At 40.9% G+C, this 14,977-nt stretch overlaps 1 protein-coding gene across 5 annotated transcripts in view; it reads right to left on the reverse strand.

Moving 5' to 3' along the window:
* LOC111962208 (tensin-2) overlaps positions 1–14,977 on the reverse strand; it is a 77,757-nt gene that overhangs the window by 52,721 nt on the left and 10,059 nt on the right. For 4 of the 5 annotated variants that reach the window (XM_023985126.2, XM_023985135.2, XM_023985119.2 and 1 more), the window contains exons 2-3: positions 6,655–6,763; positions 6,536–6,573 (exon numbers count right to left, since the gene is read on the reverse strand). In XM_023985126.2, the coding sequence (XP_023840894.1) occupies positions 6,536–6,573; positions 6,655–6,763 (147 nt within the window). Of the gene's footprint in view, positions 1–2,250; positions 2,447–6,535; positions 6,574–6,654; positions 6,764–14,977 lie in introns of those variants that run through there. The other variant, XM_023985150.2, reaches the window with a different exon arrangement.

The raw sequence follows: 14,977 nt of genomic DNA on the forward strand, positions 1-14,977 counted from the left end.
GCAGTTCAGAAAAATGACACTTGGTAACCCTCTCAAGCATCTTCACTTCTCTAGCCAATGTCTAACTGAGTTAAAGAGACTTTCGTTTCAGACAACGCCAACATTTCATCAAGAACACAGGCTAGATTTAGGAGCTGTGTTGCTGTGGCTAAATAAGTATTAATCTCCGCCTGTCTGTCTGTCCGTCTGTCCCGTAGGATCTTATGTAGAGGGGCTACAGTAATATTTAGACTAACCACAGTCTTGCCCGCCATGGGACACAAGCATGTACCCCTACCCCCACAACCCTTMCCCCGAATAAAAACTACCATAATGAGATGACAAAAGACAGAGATTAAGATAATGTGCAAGAGGTCGGGGGAGAGTAAGAGGCATGGGGGAGGAGAGAGATTGGAGAGGGAACTGGGCGCACAGAGCAGGGAGGGAGAGAAAGCTTGGGGGAGAAGGCAAGAGAGCAAGATTGGGTAAAAGTAGAGGGGAGACCTCGGGGTCGAGCCAGAGAGAAATAATGAGAGAAAATGAGAGGGGGAGAGAGTAAGAGCGAGACAGGGAGTGAGCTAGTGAGTGAGCACTTGGGGGGGGGGGGGGGCAAATCAACAGCTGATAATGCCTTCCAACCATCGAGAGCAGACAGATTTCGCGAGCTATTTTGATAGACCTCCTTATTTTAGATCCTGCTCTGAGCGCTCATCAGGTCATTTGTTGGTTTGTTCATCCGTCAACTCAGATCTCTACTTGCCTTTCTCGTAACGGCTATGACAAAGTGTACAGACCGTGCTATGTCATGTCCGTTACACACCAACGTGTCGCTCTTTAACCCTTTTATGCTTCTGGATATTCCTATAACTAGTGTAGTCAACTTCATAGGCAAAAGCTGCTATGTAGGATTCATGAAAATGAATTAAACCCTACAAAACCCTATAAGCCTCAGTGGTACCAGAGGCATTGACATGGCCACAGCACAGAAAATAGAAACCCTATAATCCCTGTAACATTAGATAGCTATTGTTGTCTGTATCTTCCAGCTCAGCTACACAGGAAATTAAAAAACACTCGGTAAATATAAACACACATACTTGTGTGTGCACGCACACGCGCATGCACGCATTCTGCCTTTATTGCTTCCGTACTCAGCGGGTAGAGAGCTTAAGCCATTAACACACTATGGTGGTGCATGCAGCGTCCACCAGTGTACACCCCAGAGGCTGCAGCTGGAATAGTGCCAGAGATGACAGTGACAATTCTGTGACGGTGATGACTCCACACTGTTACCAACAAGCTCAACACCGTGACGTTTATCCAGGCCATTGCCTTGACACTAGGATCTAAGGCTGCGTGTCCTTTCTAATTAAACAAATCCACTTCACCTCCTCTGCTATTGAGCTCGAGCACTAGAGAGCTGTAATCTGCATTGACAGAACTATTTCGGTCTCGTAATCGATATAACCTTAATTGTAGTGGTCGCTATAACATCCACTCATGTCTGTGTCTTTGACATGCTGCACAAGGTACAGTATTCCACATGAGRGAATTTCACCCCAACCAAGACACTCTGCTACTACTTATATATATCGCCCTGGTATTTTTCTTAAATAATACATTAAAATCTATTGTATAATACATGTAGAAAGCAGGTCATTGCAAGGTGCAATCCACATTCATAGTCCACAAAGTACTTAAGTATGAAAAATGGAACCAACTCCAAAACTAGGTGATGTTTTTGACGCTTCTATAAACACCCCAAAAATCTATCCATCCATTATCACATAATAGCGTAACATACCACTGTAATCTCTACCTCAATTCATTTGTCAACAGAGCAGTGCATTACTTGAACGGCTGACAAAGTGTGTGTATCATGATAATCTGTAGCTCACATGACCAGAAGCAGTTGGTTCACAGATGTTAGGGCAGCTGACTGTTTCCCAGCCATTCTGTTTCTTATGCGTCCTCCCAAACAGAACCTTCTACACACACGTCTGAGGTACGCTTCCCTAGCGCTTTCTCCCATGCCCAGTTTTGCTGTGTGATGTACAGCAATGCTCAATCTATATACTCAATAGTCCATACTCTCTTCTAGGCACTTCTGCCAGCCTTCATATCGAATAGATAAGGGTTCAATATCAATATATTGCTCTACCAACAACAAACACAGAGAAGGGAAGACTCAGAGTATAATCTTTCCCTTCTGTGCCCACTATAAACTCAGGACTACTCAATATCATGAATGAACCACTGAAATAGTTTTACCTTTCAGCCAGGCGCTTCAGTTCCCCCTCGCTCGTTCTCTTCAACCTCTGTCACCGACAAGCCTCTCTGTAGAGAGATGGTGATACAGTCCCGCTTTCTCTCTATCCCTCTCTTTCTCTCTGACTGCAACACACGCGATACAGTACTCTTCTACCTCCCTCTTTCACAGACACAGACACACACACACACAGTCCAGCTGTGACAGTACACCCACACACACAGACACACCCTGGGCACCAGTCCAGAGTCAAAGGGCTCTGGTTTCTGACGCCCTCTTCACTGCCCTGGGACGAGACACTGGTAGAGGGAGGGAGAGATGAAGAGGCAGAATTGATGAGAGAGAGCCCGAGAGAGAGAGAGAGAGAGAGAGAACTTTGGGGAGAGCTTAATGCCTCACATCAGAAAAACCCCATTCGAAATGGCAACATCTGGAAAAACCAATAAAGCAAATTGAACTGAACTACTATGAAAACGATATGAAAATCCAGAATGGCCGAAATGTAACGAGACTCAGATCAAATTACTTGATAATTTAAAAAAAAAATGTAGAAAGAACAGTTAAAGACCAACAAAACCCATTAGACATACCCATCACAATAACAGAGCTGAAAGAGAAAACCAAAGTGCGGTAAAGCCTGTGGGCCAGACACCATCTGCAATAAGATGAAGAAAATCTGCAGGAAGCCATGCTCAAGCTATTCAACCCAGTGTTGAATGTAGGATACTTTCCAGAAATATAGAATAAAGAATAAATAATATAGAAATATAGAATAATAAATATGAGAATACAGACCTTCCTCAACAAAAAGTGTTTTAAGTGGCTTCTTACCAAAACAAACATCTGACCACATCTACACCCTTATTAAAAAACATGTTTATCAGTCCACCAAGGGTAAAATATTTGCCTGTTTTATTGACTTCAAAAAGGCATTCGATTCCATCCAGCATAAAGGACTTCCTCAAACTCATCCAAAGTGGAGTTGGAGGAAGAACCTGTGACGTTATTAAATCATAACACAACACAACATTGAAAATAAATGTTGTGTTAAAATTTGTTAAGAAAAAACTCTTTTTTTTCACACAGTGGTGAGGGGGGTCACTCAGGGCAGCAATCTGAGCCCAACACTGTTTAATATCTACAGTGGGGTCTGGAATTATTGYATCCCTTGATAAAGATGAGCAAAAAAGACTATATGCATTTAGCTGCTAAATCATGGRTACCACAACATTATAATTGTTTTTTAAAATAATTTGTATAATCTTCGGGATGGTAAAACATTCTCGGTGCAAGCTTAAACCAGATATAAAGTATGTATAAAAGATAGTGGAGCAATATATTTTAAACAAAGCCACTTTATATAATGTTTACATACCCTACATTACTCATCTCATATGTATATACTGTACTCTATACCATCTACTGCATCTTGRCTATGCCGTTCGGCCATCGCTCATTCATATATTTTTCTGTACATATTCTTATTCATTCCTTTACACTTGTGTGTATAAGGTAGTTGTTGTGAAATTGTTAGGTTAGATTACTTGTTAGATATTACTGCATGGTCGGAACTAGAAGCACAAGCATTTCGCTACACTCGCATTAACATCTGCTAACCATGTGTATGTGACAAATAAAATTGGATTTGATTTTAATCATCCTTGAGAATAATCACCCCCAATGATTTTGTTATGTTTGAGTCAGTCAGATAGCATAAGAACAAGGCATAAGCCATGAGAAATGGTGTATAATTGAAGGAAATTTGCTTTAWAACTGTACATTTTTCTCAACCCCATGGAAAAATGTGTGTAATTGAAGGAAATTTGCTTAGAAACTGCAATTTTTCTCTCGGCCCAATGGCAAAATGTGTAGAATTTCGGGAAATTAACTATAAAACAGCAAAATGTTGTCACCGAGACCAAGAGGAGGGCCTTTAAAACCACACCATTGGCCACTCCTAAAAGGTTTTATGAGATTGGACAACAAATTGGGATGGATCTTACACCATTTCCTTATACAATCTTTCCAGATCCTTTATATTCATCTGTGCCTCTTCAATTCAAACCACAGGTTTTCAATGGGGTTCAAGTCCGGAGACATTTCTTRGTGGATTTTGGGGTTATTGTCTTATTCATGATGCCATTGGAAGTAAAAATACAAATAYAAAAATAAGAATTTAACTAGCATGATCATAATAACTGTGTCTCCCATTGGTAGGGTACCACTACATTCAGTCATGCCTATAAAACAAATGTTTATTGACAGGTACAGAGAGCAATGGTAAGAGAGGAGGGAGAGAAAGGGAGAGTGAAAGAGGAGCAGAGAGATAGCGTGCTGTGAAGCTTTTAAACAACATTTGTAGCCTTGTCTCGTGTCCTTCATGTATTTATGTATACTCCCAGATTGGAGCTGTCAAATCATTCTCTCTCTCTCTCTCACACCCTCCGTCTCCAGCTGCCACACACTTATTTGCGCTCGCCTTCAATCGCTCCCTCACCGGCATCCCGAGAACGCCCGTTATTTCTATATTTACCTACTTAGTGTCCTTTTCATATTGATCATTACTCACCGTGATGCGCGCTCCACTCCTCTCCGTGTCACGAGCCGCTGTTGTTTTTGGTCATACTACCGTTACTATAATACCACAGAGGAGGAGTACCAAAATATATAATCCTCTTTTAATGCATGGTGAGTTAGACACAACAGCTGGTGTGGAGTCACACGCCATTATATTTTGAGTGTGTGTGTGTGCGTGCTTGAAGAGGCACACCATTATGTTTGAGTGCGTGTGTGTCGGTCTGTGCGCATGTGACAGAGAGAGTGAAATGTGGTGGTGTGTGGTAGCATGTCAAATACAAGGTTGCAAGCCAACAGAATGGGATTTGATGCTGTAGTAGTTCCTGTGCAGGAGTGCTACCTGTCTTAACAAATTAGAGTAGAGAGGCATTTTTCACAACGATGTGGCATAAGCTGGGGACCCGGGACAAGACGATGAGGGACACACACACACACCTGTTCTCTCTAGCATGGTCACCTTGCTGCTTAGTGTGCTTCTCGTCCCTCAATGTCATACCAGGTGGTGGTGTTGCTAGGTGGCCATTTCAGAATGAACAAAAAGTGCCAAAGATATTTGTTCTTCATTTAGGGTTATGGTTAGAGTAAGTGGTTAAAGGTAGACTCCACAATATTACATTATCATACAAAACAGGGAAACTTCCTGCGTACACTAATGCTCATCCCACTTTGTGCTCCTCCTCGCAGCTTGAGGCTTGCCCACACTGGGAAAAAGCCAACAGTGGCAGTCTTGGCCGATCTGAATTCTCAATTTTATTCAGGGCGGAAAACCTAATTTCTTATTGGACAAGCTCCTGTAGTACTCCCTGTTTAAATCAATTTTCTCCCGTTTGCCAAATGAATACAATCCTGTTGATGATTGAATGAATACAATCCTGTTGTCGCCCGGGTATGTGTGATAATTTCATCCATCGGAATGCAACTTAAAAATCACACGTGGTTAGAAATCTTACCGTCCTTTCTGGCATTGGACTACCTGGTAATCCCAACCAGCCCCCCTAGTGAGCTACTACTAAGCCCAAAGAGAGACAGGCAATAAAGTTTGTCTCATTAAAGAGCGGAAGCCAGCAGTAATTTGTCCTTCCTATGCTTTCTTGTCCTATCTAACCCGACTGCTGCAAGTGAACCTGAACGCTTGTCTTGACTGTCTGTCCACCCAGTCAGTCAACAACTCACCGCTGCCCCCCTCTGATAATTTAGTTCTAAGTGCTGTGTGTGTGTGTGTGTGTGTGTGTACCAAACTTTACACTTAGCAGCACAAAGTACACATCAGATGATTAAATCGTCAATAAATGTGTCGGAAGGAATTGTTGGCAACCTCAGCCCATAATCCAATGTCATTTTGGGCCACTTGGCATGTAATACAGTAGTCAGTACTGTATCACAACATGCCCTTTGCTCACAAAGCATGCCAAGAGGTAATAACATTTCTTGGCATCCTTCAAAAACATAGCCAGTAGTTTTTAACAGCTTCCCTCTTATAGATACATCTATAGACCATGCTAGCCTTGTCCTAGGTTTGTTTGTCCTTGCCAATTTCTATGGGATAAATAACCATAGTCGATGGCGAGACAGCGCAAACAAATCTAGGACCAGCTAGTATCCCTTCAAAATGTGAACATTTTAGGGTTTCTATGGTGAATCTTGTAGACCAAACAAAACAGATTTACTCTAGACAAGCAATTTTTCTTTAAAAGATGGCTCAAGACCTACCTTGGCTTCACATTTTTTATGAACGGCTGTCTTGCACTCTGCAATGAGAGAGAAAAGAAACCGTGTGAGAGTTGGTGTGTGTGTGTGTGTGTACGAATGTGTTTACACTCTGTACTCACCCTTACAGAAAGCCCCAGGGATGTCGATGGTCTGTCTACACACTTCGCATGGTCGTTTCTTCCTACAGCTCTTCTCTGTGAACGCATGGGACACGGCTCCTTTACCTAGCTGTAACAGAACAGAGTAGCAAAACATGACATTACCCAATGAGATGGAGACTGCTGGCATTTCTGCACCCAATATACCAACTGTGTCAAATGTATTAGTACAAAGGTCATTGTGTATACTGAGAAAATCTGGAAATATCTTTGCTCAAAAACTGACATCCAGAAGAGTCTTGTCCGGTCACGGAAAATGTGACGGATAGAGATTGTGATTCAAAGTGCTTAAGTCACATATACAGGGTTGCAGGTGTGATTGCAGAGTACAGTGAAAATCTAAGGCTTCGAGCTCCAACAAGCAGGACAAAGTGAAATTGAAAAAAAGAGAGGGTAATAAACAATAGAAATAGAAACTATATACTGTACATAACTGTGGGAGTAATTAATAAATACATGTACAACGGGTGGAGGCAGAGTAAGGACTGTTGAGGGGTGGGGGGGGGGATGACCATAGGGGGAGCAGCACCATGACCATTGAGCGGCGTAAAAAATAGACATCAAAAAGTGCTGAATGTCGTTGGGATGAGGCAGAGTGAATGTCCATAGTGGGAGCAGCAGGAGAAAGAACGTCCATAGTAAGGTGGGGGGAGGGGGGGGTCCATAGGGGGGGGAGCAGGTAGCTGACTAGTAGTAGCTATTCAGCAGCCTGATGGTCTGAGGGTAGAAACTGTTGGCTAGTCTTTCAATTTTTGCCATGATGCTCCTGTACTGCCCACATCTGAGTGATTGAAGCGGGGAGAACAGGTCATGGCTCAGGTGGCTGGGGTCCCTGATGATCTTCTTGGCCTTCCTGCGACACCTGGTGTCCTGTAGGGCAGGCAGTGTGCACCCAATGGTGCGTTCGGCTGCACATATCACCCTCTGAAGAGCCTTGCGGTCCGCGGCGGTGGAGTTGCCGTACCAGGCTGTGATGCAGCCCGACAGTATGCTCTCGATGGTGCTCCTGTACAACATTGAGGGCCATCGGGGACATGTCGAATTTCTTTGGAGTCGCTGTCGCGCCTTCTTCACTACGGTGTTCGTGTGGTTGGCTTCTCAGATGTGTACGCCGAGGAATTTGAAGTTATTGCCTCCATGGCAGCCCCGTTGATGATATATAGTTTGATAGATAGTGTGATAGTGTGAGGGTGGTGTGTGCTCCTATACTCACCCGTGCTTGAGGTGAATATGTGTGTGTGTGTGTCTATATGTCTGTCTTCACTCTTGGTGTTACAGGTTGAAGGGATGGAGGGATTCAGACTAGAGAGACACCACTAACATTTTCCTTAATACAGGGAGAGAGGTGGATGTTTGCACAGCTGCCTAGACTGGCACAGTGCAGTACAGGCACCCTTTCAGTGGAAACCTATGCTAGACAGTCGGCACTGTCAACAGGCACCAGTGACAAACTAGAACACCCCAAAAATGTTGCTCAAATGATAATCTAATCTGTTTTAAATGGCGGATCAAAACCCACTGTTTGTGGCTAAAGCTTAGCAGTTGGCTAGAAATATGGCTTTGTTCATTTGTGGGTCGCAATATAACTTGAAAAGCTTTATGTGAGTCACGTCGCAAAGAAGTTTGGGAGCCACTGAGCAAAGCCGAGAGGAGAGGCAGAGAGAAGAGAAGTAGAGACAAGAATGGCTTGGTTCGTTGAGAGAACATCATTTGTCAGAAAACTAAAATGGGAATGGATCTAGGGTTTCATTCCATTGCTGCTGCTCATTTTACAAGTGGACATTTGCTCAAACAGTCTTGACGTTGGGAGATGGATGGCTAGTCCAATAAGGAAGATAAAAACCTCCAGGAAGATTGAATGGACTACATAAAAACAGCTGCTTACGCATGCATACACGCACGCACGCACGCGGGATTCAGACTCACCTGCCTACAAAATACAACACTTATTTTAAGCAACACAGTTAGACTTKCACATATTTCAACAGAAATCCAAACTACATTCATACACAAATGTATGCACACACAGTCCCTGTGACGGTATAACTATAAAATCTACATCCTCTACTGCCTCAAAATCCATGCTTTTTATGCACTCTCAGAGGACAAAGGCATGGCAAATGTCTGAGAACATCCGAAAGCGGTGTCATCTGATTGCGCGTGAACTGCATTAAGTCATTAATCTATCCTCCCCAGAAGGGAGGGGGGAGAGTGTGGTCTGGGTCAACAACTAACACCAACTCCAGCAACAAACACCTTTACTTATTCACTCACTCCATCACCTTTATTTATTTATTCACTCACTCCATTACCTTTATTTATTTATTCACTCCATCACCTTTATTCACTCACTCCATCACCTTTATTCACTCACTCCACCACTCCAGCTTTATTTATTCACTCCATCACCTTTATTTATTCACTCACTCCATCACCTTTATTTATTTACTCACCCCTTCACATCTCTCCGTTGCCCACCCCTCCCTCCCTCTAAGAGGAAGCATATGTAGCTTTGCTGTGATTTAAAAGGTTGCTTTAAAGTGTGTGTGTGTGTATTCTATCAAGATCAATAGAGTTCATGTAGTCCACTGAAGTTGCCGCTGGCTTGTTTTTAACACGCAAGGATGTTAAAATAGCATGTTCAACAGCATAGTGGTCGTCCTACAGATATTCAGATAGCCAGAGCACAGRGTGAAAACACATACAATGATGTATATATGTGTCCAGACTGTTATATTTGGGGTCACTTTGCATGTTTACTATACTGCCACGGGACTCATCAGAATGGATGGATCTGCCATTATGCCTGTGTTTGTTACCGCTAGCATGGGAAGTGGGAGAGATGACTAAGTTTCACTCTTTTTCTCACTCTCTGTCTTTCACTCACTCGCTCCGTACCCATCTCTGTCTCTCGTTAGATACTAGGCATACATCTTTTATTAGATCCATCAGCTGGTATACTGTTATATAACTCATGATTAGGGCTGCCTCCTAGAATCAATTTGAGTTAAGCAATTCAGTATCCATCCTTTCGAAAAGAATGGTCAATGGCAAGTGAAATTATCTGATGAATCTGGAAAAAGAAACACTGAAGAAACAACTTGAGTGGTGTACACACTGTGAACTCMCCTACACCCTTGGCAAAGACCAGTGACTTAACTTGTTTCATTTGTAACTAATACTTTCCATCCAAGGAAAATTAGACTTCTTACATAAGACATCTAGGAAGCAATCCAGGAAGCTCAAGTGACACAAACTCAAATGAAATCAACTGTTGGGTGAAARTGGACATAAAGTTAAGTGGGATGATATACATTATATTTCACAAGCATAGCATATACAGTTGAAGTCAGAAGTTTACATACACCTTAGACAAATGCATTTAAACTCAGTTTTTCACAATTCCTGGCATTTAATCCTAGTAAAAATTCCCTGTTTTAGATCAGTTAGGATCACAACTTTATTTTAAGAATGTGAAATGTTAGAATAATAGTAGAGAGAATGATTTATTTCAGCTTTTATTTCTTTCATCACATTCCCAGTGGGACAGAAGATTACATACACTCAATTAGTATTTGGTAGCATTGCCTTTAAATTGTTTAACTTGGGTCAAGCGTTTCTGGTAGCCTTCCACAAGCTTCCCACAATAAGTTGGGTGAATATTGGCCCATTCCTCCTGACAGAGCTGGTGTAACTGAGTCAGTTTTGTAGGCCTCCTTGCTCGCAGACGCTATTTCAGTTCTGCCCACACATTTTCTATAGGATTGAGGTCAGGGCTTTGTGATGGCCACTCCACTACCTTGACTTTGTTGTCCTTAAGCAATTTTGCCACAAATTTGGAAGTATGCTTGGGGTCATTGTCCATTTGGAAGACCCATTTGCGACTAAGCTTTAACTTCCTGACTGATATATTGAAGCAACATCAAGACATCCACATAATTTTCCACCTTCATGATGCCATCTATTTTGTGAAGTGCACCAGTCCCTCCTGCAGCAAAGCACCCCCACAACATGATGCTGCCACCCCTGTGCTTCACGGTTGGGATGGTGTTCTATGGCTTGCAAGCCTCCCCCTTTTTCCTCCAAAAATAACGATGGTCATTATGGCCAAACAGTTCTATTTTTGTTTCATCAGACCAGAGGACATTTCTCCAAGAGGTACGATCTTTGTTCCCATGTGCAGTTGCAAACTGTAGTCTGGCTTTTTTATGGCGGTTTTGGAGCAGTGGCTTCTTCCTTGCTGAGCGGCCTTTCAGGRTATATCGATATAGAAGGAGACAGAATGCGTCTCCTTCCTGAGCGGTATGYCGGCTGTGTGGTCCCATGGTGTTTATACTTGCGTACTATTGTTTGTACAGATGAACGTGGTACCTTCAGACGTTTGGAAATTGCTCCCAAGGATGAACCAGACTTGTGGAGGTCTACACTTTTTTTGGCTGATTTCTCCAATTAACTCAAATTATGTCAATTAGCCTATCAGAAGCTTCTAAAGCTATGCCATCATTTTCTGGAATTTTCCCAAACTGTTTAAAGGCACAGTCAATTTAGTGTATGTAAACTTCTGACCCACTGGAATTGTGACACAGTGAGTTATAAGTGAAATAATCTGTAAACAATAGTTGGAAAAATTACTTAGGACATCTACTTTGTGCATGACACAGACTTGCCAAAACTATAGTTTGTTAACAAGAAATTTGTGGAGTGGTTTAAAAACAAGTTAATGACTCCAACCTAAGTGTATATAAAATTCCGACTTCAACTGTACTGGTAGTATACTATTCTACAATTCATATTGAAGTATGATAACCTATACTATAGGCTAGTGGAGTATAGTGCGGTATAGTAGAAATGTTGAATGGAGGCGAGGTTCGTGGTTGTTGAAGAGTATTAGGTTAACCGTTAAGAGTACAATAATGAGGAAAACCGGTAGAAATTAGAGTCATGTTGAAACTGAAACCCAGATAAATGATCCATAATAATCTAACACAGAAGTGTTTACTAGTGACGTGTGCTGCAGACATCTACACCCAAGTACACGTTTTTCAATTAAATTGTCAATATAAATAATAGTTGGCTGATGATGATTACAACACAAGTCCTCTTAACTTAATCATCTCGCAATTTGGTCACCTTTTAAAACCTGTGCAATTATTCATATATCATTAATGACATCAAATATACCGAGGTAAAGTTGGTTTTATATTCACACATTCAACAGACATTCAACAGACATTTGCCAAAAGCCATTTAAAATTGTAAAAATCAATAACGTTTTCACTGATTATGACAGAATCATCAAGCTAGGTATGATATATTCTATAAATGTCTGGCATACTTTCACAACCTTTATTTTGAGGAAAGATTCCAGTTTTAAAGCGGTATGAATAAATAATTCACCGTTTGTCACAGAAACATCAAACTATGTATGATTTATTCTATAAACGTCTAACATACTTTCCCAACCTTTGTTTTGAGTAAACATTACAGATTGGATTTGATATAAAAACATAAAATCTATAAGATGCCTTTTAAAGCAGTATAAATCAATAACTAATTCACCGTTTGTCACAGAAACATCAAACTAGGTATGATTTATTATATAAATGTCTAGCATACTTTAACAACTTTTGTTGTGAGTAAAAATTCCAGTTTTGATTTGATAGAGGGCATGTGGTCAAAGTTCTAACGAGTCTGTTACACCCTATTAGAAGGGGCATGGCATGAAATTCTGCATCTTCAGTCATATTAAATTAGATTACAGGAAAAAACTACAGGATGAAGGGGTCAGGCCTGACTAACAAAGAAGAGGTGGATGGATCAAGAGGACCAAGACAAGCAAGAGGATCAACATGGACATTCCACAGTGGAGATAAGGGAAACTAAGAGTGAACCATAACATACACTACCGTTCAAAAGTTTGGGGTCACTTAAACATTTCAGTTTTTATTTAAATTTTAAGAAAAGCAAAATTTTTGTCCAATAAAATAACATCAAATGGATCAGAAATACAGTGTAGACATGGTTAATGTTGTAAATCACTATTGTAGCTGATTTTTAATGGGATATCTACATAGGCGTACAGAGGCCCATTATCAGCAACCACCGCTCCTGTTTTCCAATGGCACGGTGTGTTAGCTAATCCAAGTTRATAATTTTATAAGGCTAYTTGATCATTAGAAAAACCTTTTGTAATTATGTTAGCACAGCTGAAAACTGTTGTGCTGATTAAAGAAGCAATAAAACTGGTCTTCTTTAGACTAGTTGAGTTTCTGGAGCATCAGCATTTGTGGGTTTGATTACAGGCTCAAAATGGCCAGAAACAAAGACCTTTCTTCTGAAACTCATCAGTCTATCCTTGTTCTGAYAAATGAAYGSTATTCCATGCGWGAAAWTGRCAAMAAACTMAAGYTCTCGTACAACGCTGTGTACTACTCCCTTCACAGCGCAAACTGGCTCTAACCAAAATAGAAAGAGGAGTGGGAGGCCCCGGTGCACAACTGAGCAAGAGGACAAGTACATTAGTGTGTCTAGTTTGAGAAACAGACGCCTCACAAGTCCTCAACTGGCAGCTTCATTAAATAGTTCCCGCAAAACACCAGTCTCAACGTCAACAGTGAAGAGGCGACTCTGGGATGCTGGCCTTCTAGGCAGAGTTGCAAAGAAAAAGCCATGTCAGTMGTCTTTTGCCCATCTTAATCTTTTCTTTTTATTGGCCAGTCTGAGATATGGCTTTTTCTTTGCAACTCTGCCTAGAAGCCCTTTCCAGCTACAATAGTAATTTACAACATTAACAATGTCTACACTGTATTTCTGATCAATTTAATGTTATTTTAATGGACAAAAAAATGCTTTTCTTTCAAAAACAAGAACATTTCTAAGTGACCCCAAACTTTTGAACGGTAGTGTACGTATATACTGTATATATTAGCATGGGTATTGAAAGATACCAGAGGGTGGATTAAAAAAAGCGGACAGTACATGTTTTGTTTTTGGGCTAAATGTATACATTATGATTTGCCTCTGAACTGTATGTGAACCCCTCTGCAATCTACTGGCACTAACCATTAAAAACTAGGACTTCAACCAGGCTGTCCCTATGCTATTTGCTCTCTTAAACTGCTAACACAAAGCCTATGTGAAAATCTGTTTTTTCACAAAAGATCATTAAAAAAAATATAAACTGGCCCAAATCAGCTCTACATAATTCCGCAGGGAGATGTGCAACTACCACACATTATACCAGTGGAGAAACTACATCATCTACATAGGTATTACCATATCCCTTTCAATTCACATTCTTTACAGAAATAACTATTCGCAAACATTGTAAAACATCCAGAAAGACAGTGGTCTTAGAAGGGTATTGATACTTAAAAAACATACTTTATGTGAATGGATGTGGATGAAAGAATTCTGCCAGTGTTTTAATGTCCTAGTTTCATATTTGTTTTATTTACTTCCAACTCTATATATCCAAGTGAGCCTGAGGACCTTGGGGATCAGATTGACTATTATACCTATCGATTAAACGTATAACAGACAGACACTGCTCAAAAGGAGTTGTTTGTGATATTTACACTCAGTTGCCACTTTATTAGGTTCACCACCCTATTCACGAAAATACATTTATCCTATATACACCAAGTCCTGTGGTCTTGGCTTGCTAGACACTAAAGCATGCAGAGAAGTACTCAGGTATTCTGTTAGTGTTTGAACTTAAGAATGTGCAAAATGACAGCAGTCTGTGATGGTCTTTTGTAAACCAGAAAAGTTCCAAAACTTGTACTGACTGTAATAAACTCCAACTGGACTTAACTTGAACAGTCCATCTACTTTCCCAGTTTCATCAACAATTTTGAATTCACGCTGTTCCAGATGCAAAGGGGTTGCACCTAATAAAGGGACCACTGAATCTATAGACTTTCCAGAATGTGTTCTGGGAATACGCGAGGTATTAAACATTTGGCTGTAAGTGTTGAATCTATTACCTCGGGAGATGGTACTGTTCAGCTTGTCTGGGGATGACAAAGAAGGACTTCAACAAAGCCAAAATAGAAAATGATTGGAAGGGGCCTCTTTGCTGTTAAATTAGAGACGTATAAATAAATTACTGTTGTGCCTTGTAACTACTTTAAAATGTGGAACTGTTGCACTAAAAATGCAAACATTGATTTGGCATACAATTTAAGATTGTAAACATTGTCTAACTCCATATAGAACAAATTGCACTTGAAATGAACATTTCTTTAAAGTTATTGCAAATAAATGCATATTTTCACTTTTT

The sequence above is a fragment of the Salvelinus sp. IW2-2015 genome, linkage group LG1 (assembly GCF_002910315.2).
Source record: "Salvelinus sp. IW2-2015 linkage group LG1, ASM291031v2, whole genome shotgun sequence".
Taxonomy (NCBI): Eukaryota; Metazoa; Chordata; class Actinopteri; order Salmoniformes; family Salmonidae; genus Salvelinus; species Salvelinus sp. IW2-2015.